The sequence below is a fragment of the Triplophysa rosa genome, unplaced genomic scaffold (assembly GCF_024868665.1).
Source record: "Triplophysa rosa unplaced genomic scaffold, Trosa_1v2 scaffold124_ERROPOS922197, whole genome shotgun sequence".
Lineage (NCBI taxonomy): Eukaryota > Metazoa > Chordata > Actinopteri > Cypriniformes > Nemacheilidae > Triplophysa > Triplophysa rosa.
Window position 1 is genome coordinate 73,620 of NW_026634124.1, and position 19,906 is coordinate 93,525.

Below are 19,906 nucleotides of genomic sequence, written 5' to 3' on the forward strand. Positions count from 1 at the left end.
TATATTCTATCCCCTATCCCTAACCCTACCCCTAAATCTAAAGATCATAGAACACTTTTTGCATTTTTAGATTTTTTAAAAATATTGTTCTGTACAATTTATTAGCTTTTTTGCCCATGGGGACCTCAATTTTGGTCCCCAGGGTGACACAAGTCCCCATGTGTTGGTGTGCATTCAGGTTTAGGTCCCCACCGGGATATACAAACATGAACACGCGTACACACACACACACACACACACAAGCTCTCAAATATCTCTAAAACAATTAACAACTGTATTGAACGTCTACCTTTAAAATGCCAGTGAAGGTTAAAATGAAAAATCAAATTAGAAACACATTACTGCTTCTCTGCTCTCAGAAGCACTTTAATACAGACAGTGAATGCATTCACATAAACTATGAGGTGAGTATGCATGTGATTCACATTGTACAAATACAGGGCTGTTCAAAGCTTGACAATCTAAGCATTTTCTTACAAATGATGTCCACTTTCCACCATTGGTTTCACATTACAAACACACACACGCAAACCTCAGTAGGTGCTTCAGTGGTGCCAGACAGTACAGAGTTGATGTTAAGCAGTCGGATCATTTCACTATTGGACATGGCTTCTGAGACCCCCACAGATGACACATACAGCTCGATGTCATTCTTTTCCTCCTAAAAATATTAACAAAAATGACATGTTAAAATTACATTACCTGTACAACATTATAAAGAATAAAAAAAATGAAAACAATAAAATAACATATCAAACAACTTAAGCTGGAACTTTTTTAGATACTAGATTACTGCTTAAACTTCTACTACATGTTATTTTCTGGATATTAAAATATCTTCCTCCCTGCATATATACTCATATTTATTATACGTATGTTGTTGATATAATATTCAGCTATCCACATTCCCCTGCATAACTTGTATATAACAGTATAATTTGAATATAGCACATCTGTACATCCAATATACTGCCTATTGAATGAATGAATGAATGAATGAATGAGGCATTTATATAGCGGTTTTCTGTGTATTGCTGTACACCCAAAGCACTTTACAATCATATGGGGGGGGTCTCTCCTCAACCACCACCATTGTGCAGCATCCACCTGGATGATGCGACAGCAGCCACAGTACATCGGCGCCTATGCGCTCACCACACACCAGCTATAGGTGGAGAGGAGAGAGAGAGATTTCAATTTCCAATTCAGAGGGTCCTATTGTCCTTTTGTCTAATATTGTCCTTTCTGTCAAATGTGTATTGTCTCTCACATATTTATTTTTTACGTTTTGTTACCTGTGCCTTGTCACTTTTTTAGCCTGTATGTGCACTGGAAGCTTCTGTCACTAAGACAAATTCCTTGTGTGTCCAAGCACACTTGGCAATAAAGCTCTTTCTGATTCTGATGTACAGAGTAAATTATGAATAAGACATTGGTTGCACATTTTAAATTCTGACTCGAACAATGGCAAACAAATCAATATTTCTGCTATTCAGTTTGGTGAAACTAAGGAGTTTACTCTGAAAACTACTGGTAGAACAAAACGATAAATCATTATTATATGAATATTTCAGTGTGTACAGTACAAATTTCTTAGCACCTCAACTGGAGCTGGCGCGAATATGTATGCGACTCAGTCTAGACATTTAATATGGAACAAAATGTTAATGACTACCGACTGTTGATTGTGTAATCATGTTGCATGATGCGCCTGAGTCAGACTGTTGCTAACTTTGGTTGATGCTAGATAGTGTCGTGGCGAAAAGTCGATCAGCCAATGTTGAAAGAATTCACGAAGACCAGAGAGCCAGGTTTCAAGAGGTTTCAATCTTTATTTGCTCGAGCAAGCAAAGTGAGACACACAGAGTTCATCTGTAGATGCCCCACAATTACACTTCTGACTCCATCTTTTATACACTGTTCTCAAGTCTTTATCACAGTTTAAACCAATCATATTTACCTGACATCATCTTCTCCCAACCAGGTTTTACATGACATCATCTCTTTCTTAGCCCGTCCCCTTCTTATCTGCCACTATTATATTTCACTCATGCCCAGCTGGCCCATCCTTCTTGCGCTCGCCTACAGTTATATTTCCGGCCTACCATATTAGGATCTCCGGCCTACCATATTAAGATCTCCGGCCTACCATTTTAGGATTTAATTGTAGGGAGCGCTCTCAATAACACATACGTATATCATGTGTAATAACACATACGTATATCATGTGCTCTTTATCTTGACACCTTTCCGGGGGCTTTCGGACGTCTCAATAACACATACATATATCATGTGCAACACATACGTATATCATGTGCAATAACACATACGTATATCATGTGCTCTTTATCTTGACACCTTTCCGGGGGCTTTCGGACGTCTCAATAACACATACGTATATCATGTGCAATAACACATACGTATATCATGTGCTCTTTATCTTGACACCTTTCCGGGGGCTTTCGGACGATACATGATTTAACCTTGGTTTTATTAAAAATGAACTCATGGTTTAGTGTGATAATGATAAACAACCCAGCGTTCTTAATTAAACTTCTCTACAAAAGTGTGTGTGGTGTACGTGCAGTTCCTGTCGTAGTTTGATAAGATATTTGGTGTGTACGCAGGTGTTCAAGTGTTCAAACTCATACATGAGGTCCATAGCCCTTGTTAAGATCAGAGAAGTACATGAACTCTATAACTACCTTTAATTGTATTCTTTTATATAAGAAAACTATTTTATATAAGAAAACTCAGTAATATATTTAGAATATAAGAAAAGTCAATATGTCTAGAAAAACCACCATAATAGTCAGGGCTCTGGAGTGCGACCAATATGGTCGCACATGCGACCTTATTTCTCAATGGTGCGACTAAGAAAAATCTGAGTCATGCGACTCTGAAAGTCTCCCTGTGATTCAACAACAGACACACATTAGGCCCATATCGTGGTCTAAACCAATCAGAGATAGTGAAGGGCGGACCCCCCTCTGATTGGCCGTGGTCCAGATTTTTCTGTACGTGTGTGTACCAGAGGTCACGTTAAACGAAAATTCTCTGTCATTGACAGATTTTTTTTACAAGTGACAGAAAAATCTGAAGGCCGTCCGTCCGTCATATTGACGGATTACAATGAGGGCAATTTGAAACTCCCCGTTTCCCTTCATTAGAGCGTGATATGCTCGCGTGGGGACGTGCGTGTTTTCACCTGTCATTGTTACCGACTAACGTTAGACATATGTGATGCGATCTGGGAAAACCAGTCGGATGTCGCGCTGGAACCACATAACATGAAGAATGAAGGAGTATTAATGCACATTTCCTGCCAGTCCTATGTAAACTACGGCATGCAAAGTTTTTTATACAATGTTTTCGTGAGATGACAGAGCTCGCCGTCTGCAGCACCGGGAGTTATTCGATCGCAAAACATACAAGGGATGATCAAAAGTCCAGACACTATGCACATGATAAACAACGTAAAACTTGCTTCACTGCTTATTAGTTGTTGTCCGTAATGTTTGCTAGTTTCCTTGTGTAGTGATAATGGCAGTGCTCTCGTTCTTTAAGTGTGCCCGCACCATTTTCCTTACTTTCGTTTTATTCAAATGACTTCAACACTAGGAAATATTTTTTTATTAAATTGTTATTAGAGTAAGTCTTTTACTACTCTAAAGTGACTTTTACTTGTGATACTGGACTGTTGTGCTTTTATTTTCATCACTTAACTTTAAACCCGTTTTCCTCCAAATTCCGTTCCTGAAAATAATAGCGCTTCAGCCGACCTCAGCCATAACTTTTGTTACATACACAAGGTATGAGCAAAATAAAAACTGATTTGGAAAGTGTCACGTTCGACGGGAGACAGAACCCAAGCGCAGGCAGGTGAAGGGTTAAATAATAAACTTTTAATAACAAATAGGAACAAAAAACCCACAATGGGGAAAACGGTCACAAACAAAACAAGTAAATAACTAAAATACTTCCCGCAACGGGGATAAAACAAACATGATGAATAAATCCAAAATAATAAGTCCAACACGATAAAAGGAAAGTCCACAGCAAACAGGAATGAGGGATCCGGAACACGAGGGCACGGTAAGGTGAGGCAAACAAATACTGGAGAACAAGGAACAATGCAAAGACGAGGGACAAAGGGAACTGAGACATTAAATAAGGAAACATTAACGATGGATATTACACAGGGACGGTGAAGGACAGGTGAGGGAGATGAAACACTAATGGAGAAACAAGGGGGCGGAGCTAAAGGGAAGACAGGAGGACACGCGGCGAAATGTCAAAACAAACCGCCACGTGTCTCCACACAAGACGAAACACACACACAAGACATGGTACTGTCACGACTAGGGTTGGGAATTGAAAATCAATTCCAATTTGGAATCGGAATCGAAAGGCTAGGAATCAGATCGGAATCGAAAGGAATAGGAATCGGATACTTGAGATTAAAATTTGAATTCCTCTTATCAATTCCTGTGTGCATACTTTCAGAAAAGTACATGCGTTGCATGATCTGCTGATATCTCAATAAAATCCCTTATGAAAATTATCGATATTTTTTACTATAGTAAGCATAGTTTAGCTATAGAATTTGCATTAAAGCACAGGAATCACAAATTAACCATAGTTGCATTATAGTAACTGCAGTTTAACCATGATGTAGTTCAACTATGATAATACAAATTGTAATAAATCAGAAAAGGTGTGTTTCTATGTGTAAATATACACAAAACGCTGCTCATAAAAATATATATATATATATTTTGCAAACAAGTCAATAAGCAGGCTAAATGACCATACAGGTTGATATCTAAATGTTTTACTTCAACTGTGGAATCGAAACTGGGAATCGATAAGAATCGAAATCGATAAGCAAAATCAGAATTGGAATCGGAATCGATAAAATTGAAATGATTCCCAACCCTAGTCATGACCCTGTCCACAAGACACGAAAACTCTGAATACGAAGGACAGGACCCTGACAGAAAGGGCTTGAATATGGTATCAAAAACTATAATATATAAATATGCACCATGTGTTGGGTTTTCCCAGATCGAACCACATATGTACATAAACATTAAAACATTAAATAACGGCTTTATTGGGCATTCAGTTGTATTAAAATACAACAAGTTCTGAGACGCATGTACAGCGTGATGACATCACAAACATACTAATTACTACGTAAAGCCACCTTGCACCATAGTGACGGGTAATAATACATTATGACGAATTTTTTACGAGCCTGTCAGTCAAAATGACGGACAATAAAAAAGTCTAGCGCAACCTCTTGTGTGTATGTGTGAAAATGCGTGTGCTGCACTCAGTCAGAGGTGAGGAGCCTATAGGCCCGTCAGTTAAACAGAGTGGATGTAGCCGCGGATGATGAGAGAAGATGAAAAGAACGATTGAAAACTTTTTCGTGAATAATGTTAAGTTAAGGCCTGATCCGTCCGAAAATCATAAGCAATGCTCTGACACGGAGCCATCAACCTCCCAGGTTAAGTCAAGCCCTGGTCCATTTATCTTGAGATGTTTTAAGTTTCAGTTCAGTGAAGCACTGTCACGGATTGCGTGGCTGAAGAACCCAGATGCAGGCAGCGGCAGTGAAGGGGTTAACATGAAAGACTTTATTGACAAAACAAGAAACAAAAACCCACAATGGGGACAACAAGACTCGATAACTAAAAATAAAAACTGAAACAAAACACTTCCCACAGGGGGGCAAAAATAAACTAACTAAACCAACCAGCAACACAACGTCTTAAACAAGTAAGATAAGGGAAGGCAAGGCAAGACAAGGGTATCCATGGGCAAGGCAAAACACAGAGCACACGGTACAGGGAACACAGTACATACACATGCAGTCCACGAGCACAGGACTAAGAAACATGAGGGCATTAAATAGGGAAGACAAACGAAGGATAACGACACAAGGCATGTGAGGGTAATCAGACACGGCCGGGAAACAATACAGGAAACAAGAGGGGCGGGGCCAATGACGAGACACTGGAGAGAACGTATATTATTGTCAAAAGGACAATAATATGTTTCTCTCCACACATAACCAATGGCTTTGCCATGACTCTGCCACAGGACCAAGAAAAACATGACTAAGTGAGGCAGAGCCATGACAGAAGCCCCCCCTTTAATGAGCACCTCCAGGTGCTCACCAAGGGGTAGACGGACGAGACAAGACAGACTGGCTGACAGACAGGACAAGGCAAAATAAATAAAAAATAATATCAGGGGCAAACAAGACAGGATAACCACAGGACTAGGGTGGGATAACAAAAACAATAAACAGGGGACGGGAGGGGGGAACAACAAGGTTCATATGGGGAACAGTTTTAATCCCCGGCTGCGCTCGAGGGCGCGGAGTCCTGGGGGATTCTGTGGGGGAAGTCCTGGGGGGGACCGCCGACTTGAGCGTCGGCGGGACAAGGCTGGGACCCGGCTGGAAGGCCGGCTGGACAGGGCTTGACGCCGGCTGGAAGGCCGGCTGGACAGGGCTTGACGCCGGCTGGAAGGCCGGCTGGACAGGGCTTGACGCCGGCTGGAAGGCCGGCTGGACAGGGCTTGACGCCGGCTGGAAGGCCGGCTGGACAGGGCTTGACGCCGGCTGGAAGGCCGGCTGGACAGGGCTTGACGCCGGCTGGAAGGCCGGCTGGACAGGGCTTGACGCCGGCTGGAAGGCCGGCTGGACAGGGCTTGACGCCGGCTGGAAGGCCGGCTGGACAGGGCTTGACGCCGGCTGGAAGGCCGGCTGGACAGGGCTTGACGCCGGCTGGAAGGCCGGCTGGACAGGGCTTGACGCCGGCTGGAAGGCCGGCTGGACAGGGCTTGACGCCGGCTGGAAGGCCGGCTGGACAGGGCTTGACGCCGGCTGGAAGGCCGGCTGGACAGGGCTTGACGCCGGCTGGAAGGCCGGCTGGACAGGGCTTGACGCCGGCTGGAAGGCCGGCTGGACAGGGCTTGACGCCGGCTGGAAGGCCGGCTGGACAGGGCTTGACGCCGGCTGGAAGGCCGGCTGGACAGGGCTTGACGCCGGCTGGAAGGCCGGCTGGACAGGGCTTGACGCCGGCTGGAAGGCCGGCTGGACAGGGCTTGACGCCGGCTGGAAGGCCGGCTGGACAGGGCTTGACGCCGGCTGGAAGGCCGGCTGGACAGGGCTTGACGCCGGCTGGAAGGCCGGCTGGACAGGGCTTGACGCCGGCTGGAAGGCCGGCTGGACAGGGCTTGACGCCGGCTGGAAGGCCGGCTGGACAGGGCTTGACGCCGGCTGGAAGGCCGGCTGGACAGGGCTTGACGCCGGCTGGAAGGCCGGCTGGACAGGGCTTGACGCCGGCTGGAAGGCCGGCTGGACAGGGCTTGACGCCGGCTGGAAGGCCGGCTGGACAGGGCTTGACGCCGGCTGGAAGGCCGGCTGGACAGGGCTTGACGCCGGCTGGAAGGCCGGCTGGACAGGGCTTGACGCCGGCTGGAAGGCCGGCTGGACAGGGCTTGACGCCGGCTGGANTTCAGAGTATGGCTCGTGCATTCTGTCACGGATTGCGTGGCTGAAGAACCCAGATGCAGGCAGCGGCAGTGAAGGGGTTAACACGAAAGACTTTATTGACAAAACAAGAAACAAAAACCCACAATGGGGACAACAAGACTCGATAACTAAAAATAAAAACTGAAACAAAACACTTCCCACGGGGGGGCAAAAATAAACTAACTAAAACAACCAGCGACACAACGTCTTAAACAAGTAAGATAAGGGAAGGCAAGGCAAGACAAGGGTATCCACGGACAAGTCAAAACACAGAGCACACGGTACAGGGAACACAGTACATACACATGCAGTCCACGAGCACAGGACAAAGAAACATGAGGGCATTAAATAGGGAAGACAAATGAAGGATAACGACACAGGGCAGGTGAGGGTAATCAGACACGGCCAGAAACAATACTGGAAATGAGAGGGGCGGGGCCAATGACGAGACACTGGAGAGAACGCATATTATTGTCAAAAGGACAATAATATGTTTCTCTCCACACGTAACCAAAGGCTTTGCCATGACTCTGCCACAGGACCAAGAAAAACATAACTAAGTGAGGCAGAGCCATGACAAGCACTTTAAGCACCAACACTTTTTCAGTAAGTTACCTTTCTTGTAGAATTGTGCTTCAAATAAACAACTTTATGTTGACCAGATTGTTAGTTAATCATTTACAAGTCAATTTTGCCTATATGGAAAGCGATTTAAAAAAAAGTGAACTGGTAAAACTGCGGTGTTAAATGCAATGCGGTCGAAAATTTGGGTGCACCTAACTTTTGTGCTGGTGCTCCTAAGAAAAAAAGTTAGGCGCACCAGTGCAACCAGTGCAAAAAGTTAGTCTAGAGCCCTGATAGTGGAAGTCGAACAGAGTTCAACCTGATCTTAAGGGGATTCCAAATTATTTTACAAGGTGGCTAATTTGTACAATGTGAATTGTACAAAAATGCACGATTATCAGAAAAAATGCAATACTAAAGCCACTCCCTTAACCCCACCACTTAACCTAACATCACTGGTGCATAAGTAAATATCGTACTAAAACATATAAATAAGATGAGCCACCTCGTAATGTAGTTACGAATTCCTGTAAGATTGTGTTGGAGTCATGATGCGTGTACATGTTTTTTAACAAAGTGGCATCGCCAACAACTGGCCTGGGATGCGTAATGCAGCATAAAGCAAAGTTTTTAGTATTTTTGCAGATCCATGTGAACAGGGATCATTTTGACAACAAGTTGTCTGTATGCAAAAAATGTTTTTTCACAATTTAAGTACATTGTTATCATGTACACTTAAAGATAACTTCAATTGTAACAGTATTACAGTACCTTATTGTGGTTTACCATGCAACCGGTAACTAAACATAAAAATATTCAATAAACATTTGCTAAACTTTTTTAATGTTTGTTTAGTATCTGTTTTCTCAACACCAAACCATCCCCATTTTACAGATATCTCTTGCTGTTGCCATTTTGATGGCAAGTTATTGTTGTAAAGCTTGCAGTTTCTGAATTTGTTCATTCAAGTTAACATGTTAAGTCATGATTTTTGTCAACTCTGAATCTTCATTGCAAGTGTACAGAAACAGCATGTTTAGTTTTGTTCATGCAATTTGCCTGTGACTGATGAATCCCACAAAATAAGAGCAGGAACACGTACTGAAAAAGCAAACAAGATTTATTTTGCCACCTACACCAAAGTAGCTCTCAAAGCTGCATTAATTGTAACAGGCAAATTGCAAAGACCTTTGTGTACTAAACACATCCCATATTAAGCGTGGCTTGCATTAACACAAATAAATATTAAATGTACGCCTCTCACAGGCAGCGCTGTGACAAAGCAGTGATATATAAGTGCCGATTGATTTTTTTGGACACCTTGTGAGAGCGGGGAAGTTTATGGAGGTCTTGCATCAGGTGCATTAGTGTAATTGGCTCTGAGGGGGATAGAGTTCATCGGAGTCTACCGCAAAACACATTCACCTCACAATTCTACGATACTTGAAAGCACATTGTTTGATTTTGTGTACAGTTGCCAAATATCAATGTCAAATACAATCATCTAGAACCCTATTATTTGTGGCATTTGCTGAGGCGAGAATCCCTATTAGGGTTTTTTGCAACGGTAGGACTGGAGCATTGGTCAATCTTTTTTAGAAAATCAAAAAATCTAGTTGTATGGTTGAAGACCAAGACAAAACTTCCTATGTGTTTATTTTAAATATCATACATTTTTGTAAAGTAAAAGTTTTAGTGGGTAAGGGACTGTGTAAAAAGGTCACACACATCATTTAAACTCCATAAAATACAACCTGTATTATGTCCACTAGAGGTCACTTACCATTAATGCCCAGTAAAGATTACACAAATTCAACTTGATTTTGGCACAATCCACTTGTCAATGTACACTGTAGACACCTGACAATAGGTGTCACGATTCATGACACGATCGTTTTGTCCTGTATAGTGTGTTATATATCACAACCGATACCACACCTTAATGCTTCATAACATCCCGCCTCAAAGACTAGCATGTTAACCAACAGGAACTAAGCAGCTCTCCTGTACACAGCTTTTAAACATGACAAAACTTGAAAGACGATTGCATTAGTGCTGCCAGGTGGAATTATGCCATGGAGGAAATGTTTGGGGAGATATGGCAACAATGCTCCAGTCATTATGATGTTTCCTCGAGTGACTACCATGACGAGTTGTAAAAAATGAATGTTGGCAAATATTAACAGAGGCGCTTAGCAACCCAGTGAGGACAGGAATTAGCATTAAAGGGATACTTCAGCCTTGAATAAAAAATTTCCCCATGTTTTACTTACCCTCAAGGCATCCTAAGTGAATGTGACTTTCTTCTTGAAGAATAATGCAGTCAGAGTTATAATAATATGTAAACTTTTACTTCCAAGAGATCAGTGGCGTGCACAGGGGAGGGGCCAGGGGGGCTCAAGTCCCTGCCCCTTTTGTCAAAATGTAAATGTGCCCTTCTGGTCATCCTTAAAAAAGTTATATAAATTATAAAAGTGATAATTATACTAGATAATGATAGCTACTACCTAGCTTTCTATCATCGCAACAACAACAAAAATCCAAAATATTTTTATGGTCAAAACTGCTCCGTGTCTCTAGTTACTTTACAGCAGCAGCACATTGCACAGAAGAAATGTATTTGCCATACTGTTGTAGCTAATGTGGCAGCGTGCAGGTTATGGTCAATCTATTCAAAGAAATTAAATGTCCCAGTGTGTTTTTTATAATATTAGTTACGGGCAAGATCCGAATTTAGTTGAGGCAAAGAACAATTACTGTATATGTCCAAATGTATAATAAATGGGGAAGAAATGCCCCGTGCTCAATTAAACGAAATATATTAATAATATAATACTGTTACTAACTGTCACAACTAAAATTAATTGTGAAAATGAACGTGAAAGTCGATTACAGCATTACTTGTAGATCTGCATGCTTTTTGATGGGTTTAGCATTACAACCAGAGACAGACGGATCTGTTGAGATTAGTAACGTAATAGCCAATCAGAGGCGTCTAAATGAGTCACCAGTAGGGCTGTCACGATTATTAAATAATCGTCTCATCGCGATTGTTTGACCTCATCGCGATGGTTTCAGATCATCGCGATTATTGCACATCTCTATAGAAGACACTAGGGGGAGCTGTAGTGTATCTGCATATTGCATATTTTAGTGTATATATTGTTACTTAATACTTGTAAAATGTACCACCACAACACAATCACTTAAAAAAACTAAAACATATCAAATTACCTGCAGTACAATTTGATATTATTTAGCAAATCTCAGTGTGAAAACCAGTCTACCAAAATTTCACTAACACACAAGTAAATTTATTGTAGTCTTGCAAGTGAGAAAAAAAACAGACTAGAAGCTTTTCTATGACTGATAGATTTTATGGTGGCTTCAATTCACACCTGATAAATTTACTTAATTTACAAGTATTTGGGGTTTATTATTGACAGGTAAAAGCCTAACCTTAAATATATGATGACCCAATGTTTTTCCGATGTATTTCCAAAGAAAAAAACATAGTCTTGTATTCAGAACAATATGGTCGTTTCAATCGCTGAANCACCGGACGGGACACCGTCTGCACCACCGGACAGGATGCCGGCTGCACCACCGGACGGGATGCCGGCTGCACCGGACTGGACGCGGGACTAGACACAGGACTGGACACCAGACTGGACACGGGAATGGACACGGGACTGGACACCGGCTGCACCGGACTGGACGCCGGCTGCACCGGCTGGGACGTCGGCTGCTGCACCGGCTGGATTGGAGTCCACGCTGCCCGCCGCTGCCTCTTCTTCTTCCGCCGAGCCACCCGCCTGGGGGTCGGCTGAAGGAAGGATGTATAAGGCACGGCTGGCTCCGGCTGGGACTCCTCGGAGGTGGATCCCCAGGACGCTCGCCTCCCTCGCTTGCCACCAAGGCTCGCTGCTGGTGGAGAGGACGGTATGGTGACACCCACAACCCCGATCTGCAAGGGGCCATCCTCGGGGATAGCCGCCAGCCCCGTGAGAGGCTCTGCCATGGACATTCCCCTGGGCTCCTCACGATTCATCGCGAGTTGGATCTGGTCTACGAAGCCCAGGGGTCTCAACCGGCGCATCTCTGCTGGCTCGAAGGGTTCATCGAGGCAGCTGTTGAATATTACCTTCAACTCTGCCTCGGTGAACCCTGAGTAGCGCGCGGTGGACAGGAAGTCCATGGCGAAGTCTTTTACGGGAGTTCCCCTCTGGCGGAAGCCGAACAGGACGTGAGCCTGGCGGCTCCTGTACACCTCATCCGACTCTTCCATGCTGCCCGCTGGGTTCAGAGTATGGCTCGTGCATTCTGTCACGGATTGCGTGGCTGAAGAACCCAGATGCAGGCAGCGGCAGTGAAGGGGTTAACACGAAAGACTTTATTGACAAAACAAGAAACAAAAACCCACAATGGGGACAACAAGACTCGATAACTAAAAATAAAAACTGAAACAAAACACTTCCCACGGGGGGGCAAAAATAAACTAACTAAAACAACCAGCGACACAACGTCTTAAACAAGTAAGATAAGGGAAGGCAAGGCAAGACAAGGGTATCCACGGACAAGTCAAAACACAGAGCACACGGTACAGGGAACACAGTACATACACATGCAGTCCACGAGCACAGGACAAAGAAACATGAGGGCATTAAATAGGGAAGACAAATGAAGGATAACGACACAGGGCAGGTGAGGGTAATCAGACACGGCCAGAAACAATACTGGAAATGAGAGGGGCGGGGCCAATGACGAGACACTGGAGAGAACGCATATTATTGTCAAAAGGACAATAATATGTTTCTCTCCACACGTAACCAAAGGCTTTGCCATGACTCTGCCACAGGACCAAGAAAAACATTACTAAGTGAGGCAGAGCCATGACAAGCACTTTAAGCACCAACACTTTTTCAGTAAGTTACCTTTCTTGTAGAATTGTGCTTCAAATAAACAACTTTATGTTGACCAGATTGTTAGTTAATCATTTACAAGTCAATTTTGCCTATATGGAAAGCGATTTAAAAAAAAGTGAACTGGTAAAACTGCGGTGTTAAATGCAATGCGGTCGAAAATTTGGGTGCACCTAACTTTTGTGCTGGTGCTCCTAAGAAAAAAAGTTAGGCGCACCAGTGCAACCAGTGCAAAAAGTTAGTCTAGAGCCCTGATAGTGGAAGTCGAACAGAGTTCAACCTGATCTTAAGGGGATTCCAAATTATTTTACAAGGTGGCTAATTTGTACAATGTGAATTGTACAAAAATGCACGATTATCAGAAAAAATGCAATACTAAAGCCACTCCCTTAACCCCACCACTTAACCTAACATCACTGGTGCATAAGTAAATATCGTACTAAAACATATAAATAAGATGAGCCACCTCGTAATGTAGTTACGAATTCCTGTAAGATTGTGTTGGAGTCATGATGCGTGTACATGTTTTTTAACAAAGTGGCATCGCCAACAACTGGCCTGGGATGCGTAATGCAGCATAAAGCAAAGTTTTTAGTATTTTTGCAGATCCATGTGAACAGGGATCATTTTGACAACAAGTTGTCTGTATGCAAAAAATGTTTTTTCACAATTTAAGTACATTGTTATCATGTACACTTAAAGATAACTTCAATTGTAACAGTATTACAGTACCTTATTGTGGTTTACCATGCAACCGGTAACTAAACATAAAAATATTCAATAAACATTTGCTAAACTTTTTTAATGTTTGTTTAGTATCTGTTTTCTCAACACCAAACCATCCCCATTTTACAGATATCTCTTGCTGTTGCCATTTTGATGGCAAGTTATTGTTGTAAAGCTTGCAGTTTCTGAATTTGTTCATTCAAGTTAACATGTTAAGTCATGATTTTTGTCAACTCTGAATCTTCATTGCAAGTGTACAGAAACAGCATGTTTAGTTTTGTTCATGCAATTTGCCTGTGACTGATGAATCCCACAAAATAAGAGCAGGAACACGTACTGAAAAAGCAAACAAGATTTATTTTGCCACCTACACCAAAGTAGCTCTCAAAGCTGCATTAATTGTAACAGGCAAATTGCAAAGACCTTTGTGTACTAAACACATCCCATATTAAGCGTGGCTTGCATTAACACAAATAAATATTAAATGTACGCCTCTCACAGGCAGCGCTGTGACAAAGCAGTGATATATAAGTGCCGATTGATTTTTTTGGACACCTTGTGAGAGCGGGGAAGTTTATGGAGGTCTTGCATCAGGTGCATTAGTGTAATTGGCTCTGAGGGGGATAGAGTTCATCGGAGTCTACCGCAAAACACATTCACCTCACAATTCTACGATACTTGAAAGCACATTGTTTGATTTTGTGTACAGTTGCCAAATATCAATGTCAAATACAATCATCTAGAACCCTATTATTTGTGGCATTTGCTGAGGCGAGAATCCCTATTAGGGTTTTTTGCAACGGTAGGACTGGAGCATTGGTCAATCTTTTTTAGAAAATCAAAAAATCTAGTTGTATGGTTGAAGACCAAGACAAAACTTCCTATGTGTTTATTTTAAATATCATACATTTTTGTAAAGTAAAAGTTTTAGTGGGTAAGGGACTGTGTAAAAAGGTCACACACATCATTTAAACTCCATAAAATACAACCTGTATTATGTCCACTAGAGGTCACTTACCATTAATGCCCAGTAAAGATTACACAAATTCAACTTGATTTTGGCACAATCCACTTGTCAATGTACACTGTAGACACCTGACAATAGGTGTCACGATTCATGACACGATCGTTTTGTCCTGTATAGTGTGTTATATATCACAACCGATACCACACCTTAATGCTTCATAACATCCCGCCTCAAAGACTAGCATGTTAACCAACAGGAACTAAGCAGCTCTCCTGTACACAGCTTTTAAACATGACAAAACTTGATAGACGATTGCATTAGTGCTGCCAGGTGGAATTATGCCATGGAGGAAATGTTTGGGGAGATATGGCAACAATGCTCCAGTCATTATGATGTTTCCTCGAGTGACTACCATGACGAGTTGTAAAAAATGAATGTTGGCAAATATTAACAGAGGCGCTTAGCAACCCAGTGAGGACAGGAATTAGCATTAAAGGGATACTTCAGCCTTGAATAAAAAATTTCCCCATGTTTTACTTACCCTCAAGGCATCCTAAGTGAATGTGACTTTCTTCTTGAAGAATAATGCAGTCAGAGTTATAATAATATGTAAACTTTTACTTCCAAGAGATCAGTGGCGTGCACAGGGGAGGGGCCAGGGGGGCTCAAGTCCCTGCCCCTTTTGTCAAAATGTAAATGTGCCCTTCTGGTCATCCTTAAAAAAGTTATATAAATTATAAAAGTGATAATTATACTAGATAATGATAGCTACTACCTAGCTTTCTATCATCGCAACAACAACAAAAATCCAAAATATTTTTATGGTCAAAACTGCTCCGTGTCTCTAGTTACTTTACAGCAGCAGCACATTGCACAGAAGAAATGTATTTGCCATACTGTTGTAGCTAATGTGGCAGCGTGCAGGTTATGGTCAATCTATTCAAAGAAATTAAATGTCCCAGTGTGTTTTTTATAATATTAGTTACGGGCAAGATCCGAATTTAGTTGAGGCAAAGAACAATTACTGTATATGTCCAAATGTATAATAAATGGGGAAGAAATGCCCCGTGCTCAATTAAACGAAATATATTAATAATATAATACTGTTACTAACTGTCACAACTAAAATTAATTGTGAAAATGAACGTGAAAGTCGATTACAGCATTTCTTGTAGATCTGCATGCTTTTTGATGGGTTTAGCATTACAACCAGAGACAGACGGATCTGTTGAGATTAGTAACGTAATAGCCAATCAGAGGCGTCTAAATGAGTCACCAGTAGGGCTGTCACGATTATTAAATAATCGTCTCATCGCGATTGTTTGACCTCATCGCGATGGTTTCAGATCATCGCGATTATTGCACATCTCTATAGAAGACACTAGGTGGAGCTGTAGTGTATCTGCATATTGCATATTTTAGTGTATATATTGTTACTTAATACTTGTAAAATGTACCACCACAACACAATCACTTAAAAAAAGACTAAAACATAATCAAATTACCTGCAGTACAATTTATATATATTTAAGCAAATCTCAGTGTGAAAACCAGTCTACCAAAATTTCACTAACACACAAGTTAATTTTATTGTAGTCTTGCAAGTGAGAAAAAAACAGACTAGAAGCTTTTCTATGACTGATAGCATTTAATGGTGGCTTCAATCACACCTGATAAATTTACTTAATTACAAGTATTGGCGGTTGTATTATTGACAGGTAAAGCTAAACCTTAAATATATGATGACCCAATTTTTGATGTATTCCAAGAAAAAAAATAGTCTTGTATTCAGACAATAGTGGTCGTTTCAATCGCTGAATCAAAAATGCATGAGAATTAAATGTCAAAGCTCAAAAACAGACAATTAATCGTCATAATCATCAAAGCCCTAAAACAGACAATTAACACCATAATCGCAATGATTTATAGACAAATAATCGTCATCAAAATTTCATAATCATGACACTTAGTCACCAGTAGAATTCAGTCGTGAATGTCCCCGAGTTATCATAAACAGCAATACAATGTAACAATTTCATTGATTATAACAGGATTCCCTTCCTGTCGTTCTCGCACGTTGTGTCGAACCGACAGATGGGGTTCGTCCCTGAGAACCAATCGCTTCACTTCTTAGAAAAGGCCAATGAAAATTGCGAATGAAATTTGCATGCCGGACTCTCGCCCCCGGATACTCGCTATAAAAGGAGATGGCGTGCCTCATTCATTCACCTTTTGTTCTTCGGAGCCTTCGCTCATGATCAACAGACTTCGCTACAAGACTGCCGGCTCTACGACGTGGTGCAGCGGACTGTCCCTTCCTGCAGCGACTTTCCCTGGGTGTCTCGGCGGTTCCAGAAGTGTTCAAGTTTTTTCTCTAAAAGAGCAAATTTCTCCAGCGTGGCATGTCCCGCTGTTCTCGTGGGTGCAACACACTCATCGAGGAGGGGGACGGACACGATGTCTGCTTCCAGTACGCTGGGGCAGATGTTGTGGATACGTCCTGCCCGCACTGCGGGCGGTTGAAGATTTAGACGTTGTGTCACGGGTGGCTGTGTTCCCACGGGACTCAGCCACCACCTCGTCTGCTTCCCGTTCCATGACGGCAGGACTACGGCCCTGCCGCCCGCTACGGCGAGCAGTGAGGGTGATATGATGATTATTGTGAGCGCTAATCCGTCAGCCACTGGCTCGCGGACCGTTCGCACCTCGTCTTACTCGTCTGACCGTTCCCCATGAGACGGTCCGCCGTCTTATTCCTCAATCACGTATCGGACACGGTACGTGATGATGAGATGTCTGTTGCAGCATCGGAGGGTGACTTACTGGCATCAGACTCCGACGATTCCTTGAAGCTCCCTCCCTTGGGGGGTCGAGATCAGGAAGAAGCGGACGTCAAAATGTCAGCCATGCTTTCCCGGGCCGCCGGTATTGGGTTGCGGTGCATCGCACTGCCTCTCCCAACGCTCGTGGCTGGATACACGGTACATTGGGCTTGAGAGCGGCTCCAAGCCGCACTCGCCCCCAGTGCTGTGTTCCCCTGGAAGTGCATGAGGAACCTAGTACGACGTGGAATGCCCCCTTCGACGCGTACACGTCAACTAGTTCTATCACCCTTTCTTCCCTCGATGGTGGGGCAGCTAGAGGATACGTCGATGTCCCCCAGGGGCTCGACTTAGACTCCCGTCCAAAGCACGTAGGCTTTTCGGCATCTGAGGTGTCGAGAGCTTACTCTGCTGCGGGCCAAGCTGTCCCCTCTCTCCACGCTATGGCCTTCCTGCAGGACAATGCGCGGAGAGAGCTCCACGGGGGTAAGACCGACCCAGCGCCTATGCAGGAACTCCGCGGCTTCACCGACCTCACTCTCGGGCGACCAAGGTGATCGCGCTGGCCCTGGGTCGGGCGATGTCCACACGTGTGGTCCAGGAGAGACACCTCTGGCTGAACCTTGCACAGGTGAGTAATACTGAAAAAGTCTGCTTTCTCGATGCACCCATCTCGCAAGGGGGGGCTGTTTGGTGATACTGTCGAGTTCGACAGACAGGGAGCAGACAGCATCAAGTATGTCCTCCACAGCCGCGACTCGACCGCCCTCTGGCCGCCGAGATCCCATGCACCGTCTGCTTCCCAGCAGCCCTGGTCCTCTTCGAGACATCGAAGAGAAGACCACCACCCAGTCAGCAGCCACGGCGAAAGCCTAAGCGGCCCTCATGGGAAGACCCCAGGGAGATCGAGAATACCTTCGGGCCCGACCCCAGCCATTCCATTGCTGGTGGTCGATCCGGGACGGTTCCTGCCCCATCCCAGCAGCCCATTCTAAAAAGTTTTCTCCCTCTCTGGGCGTTATCACAGCCGCTCTCACCCTCTACACGACGGTGTTCGGCAACTCGACGTTGCGTCATGGCGAGACCCAATGTCGAGGATAATCAGCAGCCTAAGCACTCTCAATCGACGGTGCATTGTGCCACATCATCGTCTGGGTATTATCACAGCCGCTCTCACCCTCTACACGACGGTGTTCGGCAACTCGACATTGCGGCAAGACCCAATGTCAAGGATAATCATCAGACATCATCGCCAGGCAGGTAAAACTGCAGAGCCGATCTCCTCTCCGGGGGTCCCCCCCCACGGCGAGGGATCCGCACTGCCAGCCATCGAACCAGGTCGATGAAGCATAACGTACCCCTAGCCTCCCTGTCGGTCCCTGGGAGCCTGACAAGAGCTTCCCAAACCGTCACGGTGACTACGGGATACGGTCCGTCTCGGCTACGCGATCCAACTCCCCAGATGCCCGCCCAAGTTTCGGGGCATCCTCTTAACCTTAGCAGAGGCAGGGATGCCCCGTGCTTCGGGCCGAGGTCGCCACCCCTCTGGTGAGGAAGCGATCGTGCTCGTCCCTCTAGCCGAGATGTTCAACGGGTTTTACAGCCCGTACTTCATCGTCCCCAAAAGAGCGGGGGTCGCTAGATCTGCGTACCCTGGACAGGCACCTACTCAAGCTGCCGTTCAGGATGCTCACGCGGAAGCGCATCCTGGCATCTATCAGATGTCAAGATGGATTCATGGCAATCGACCTGAAGGACGCTTACTCTCATGTCTTGATTCTCACTCGTCATCGCCTGTTCCTACGGTTCGCTTTCGAGGGTCAGGCATATTAGTACAGAGTCCTACCCTTCGGTCTGTCCCTGTCCCCACGAGTCTTCACGAAGATCGTGGAAGCCGCCCTCATTCCCCTCAGGGAGAGAGGTGTGCGGGTACTAAACTATCTCGACGACTGGCTCATTTGACACACTCGTTAGATCTGTTATGTACACACAGGGACCTAGTGCTTCGGCACCTAGATCGATTGGGTCACTGGTCAACCGAAAAAGAGCAAGCTCTCCTCTGTGCGGGGCATCCTCTTTTTTGGTATGGAACTCAACTCTGTCTCCATTACAGCGGGACTGCGCTCAGTCAGTGTTGAACTGCTTGGGTTCAAGTAGTCAGTGGGAAGAGGCTCCTGGGCACATGGCATCCTCGACGGTGGTGATACCCCTCGGGTTGATGCACATGAGATCGCTCCAACACTGGCTACAGAGTCGAGTTCCCTGGAGAGCGTGGCACACCGGCAGCAGGCGGATGGTGATTACGCTTTTCTGCCGACGCACCCTAACCCCTTGGTCTTCAATGACCTTTCTA

The 19,906-nt window shown here is 44.2% G+C and overlaps 1 protein-coding gene across 2 annotated transcripts in view; it reads right to left on the reverse strand.

Moving 5' to 3' along the window:
• ptprr (protein tyrosine phosphatase receptor type R) overlaps nucleotides 1-19,906 on the reverse strand; it is an 80,179-nt gene that overhangs the window by 50,510 nt on the left and 9,763 nt on the right. For both annotated transcript variants that reach the window (XM_057326751.1, XM_057326750.1), the window contains exon 3: nucleotides 533-661. In XM_057326751.1, the coding sequence (XP_057182734.1) occupies nucleotides 533-661 (129 nt within the window). The remainder of the gene's footprint in view (nucleotides 1-532; nucleotides 662-19,906) is intronic.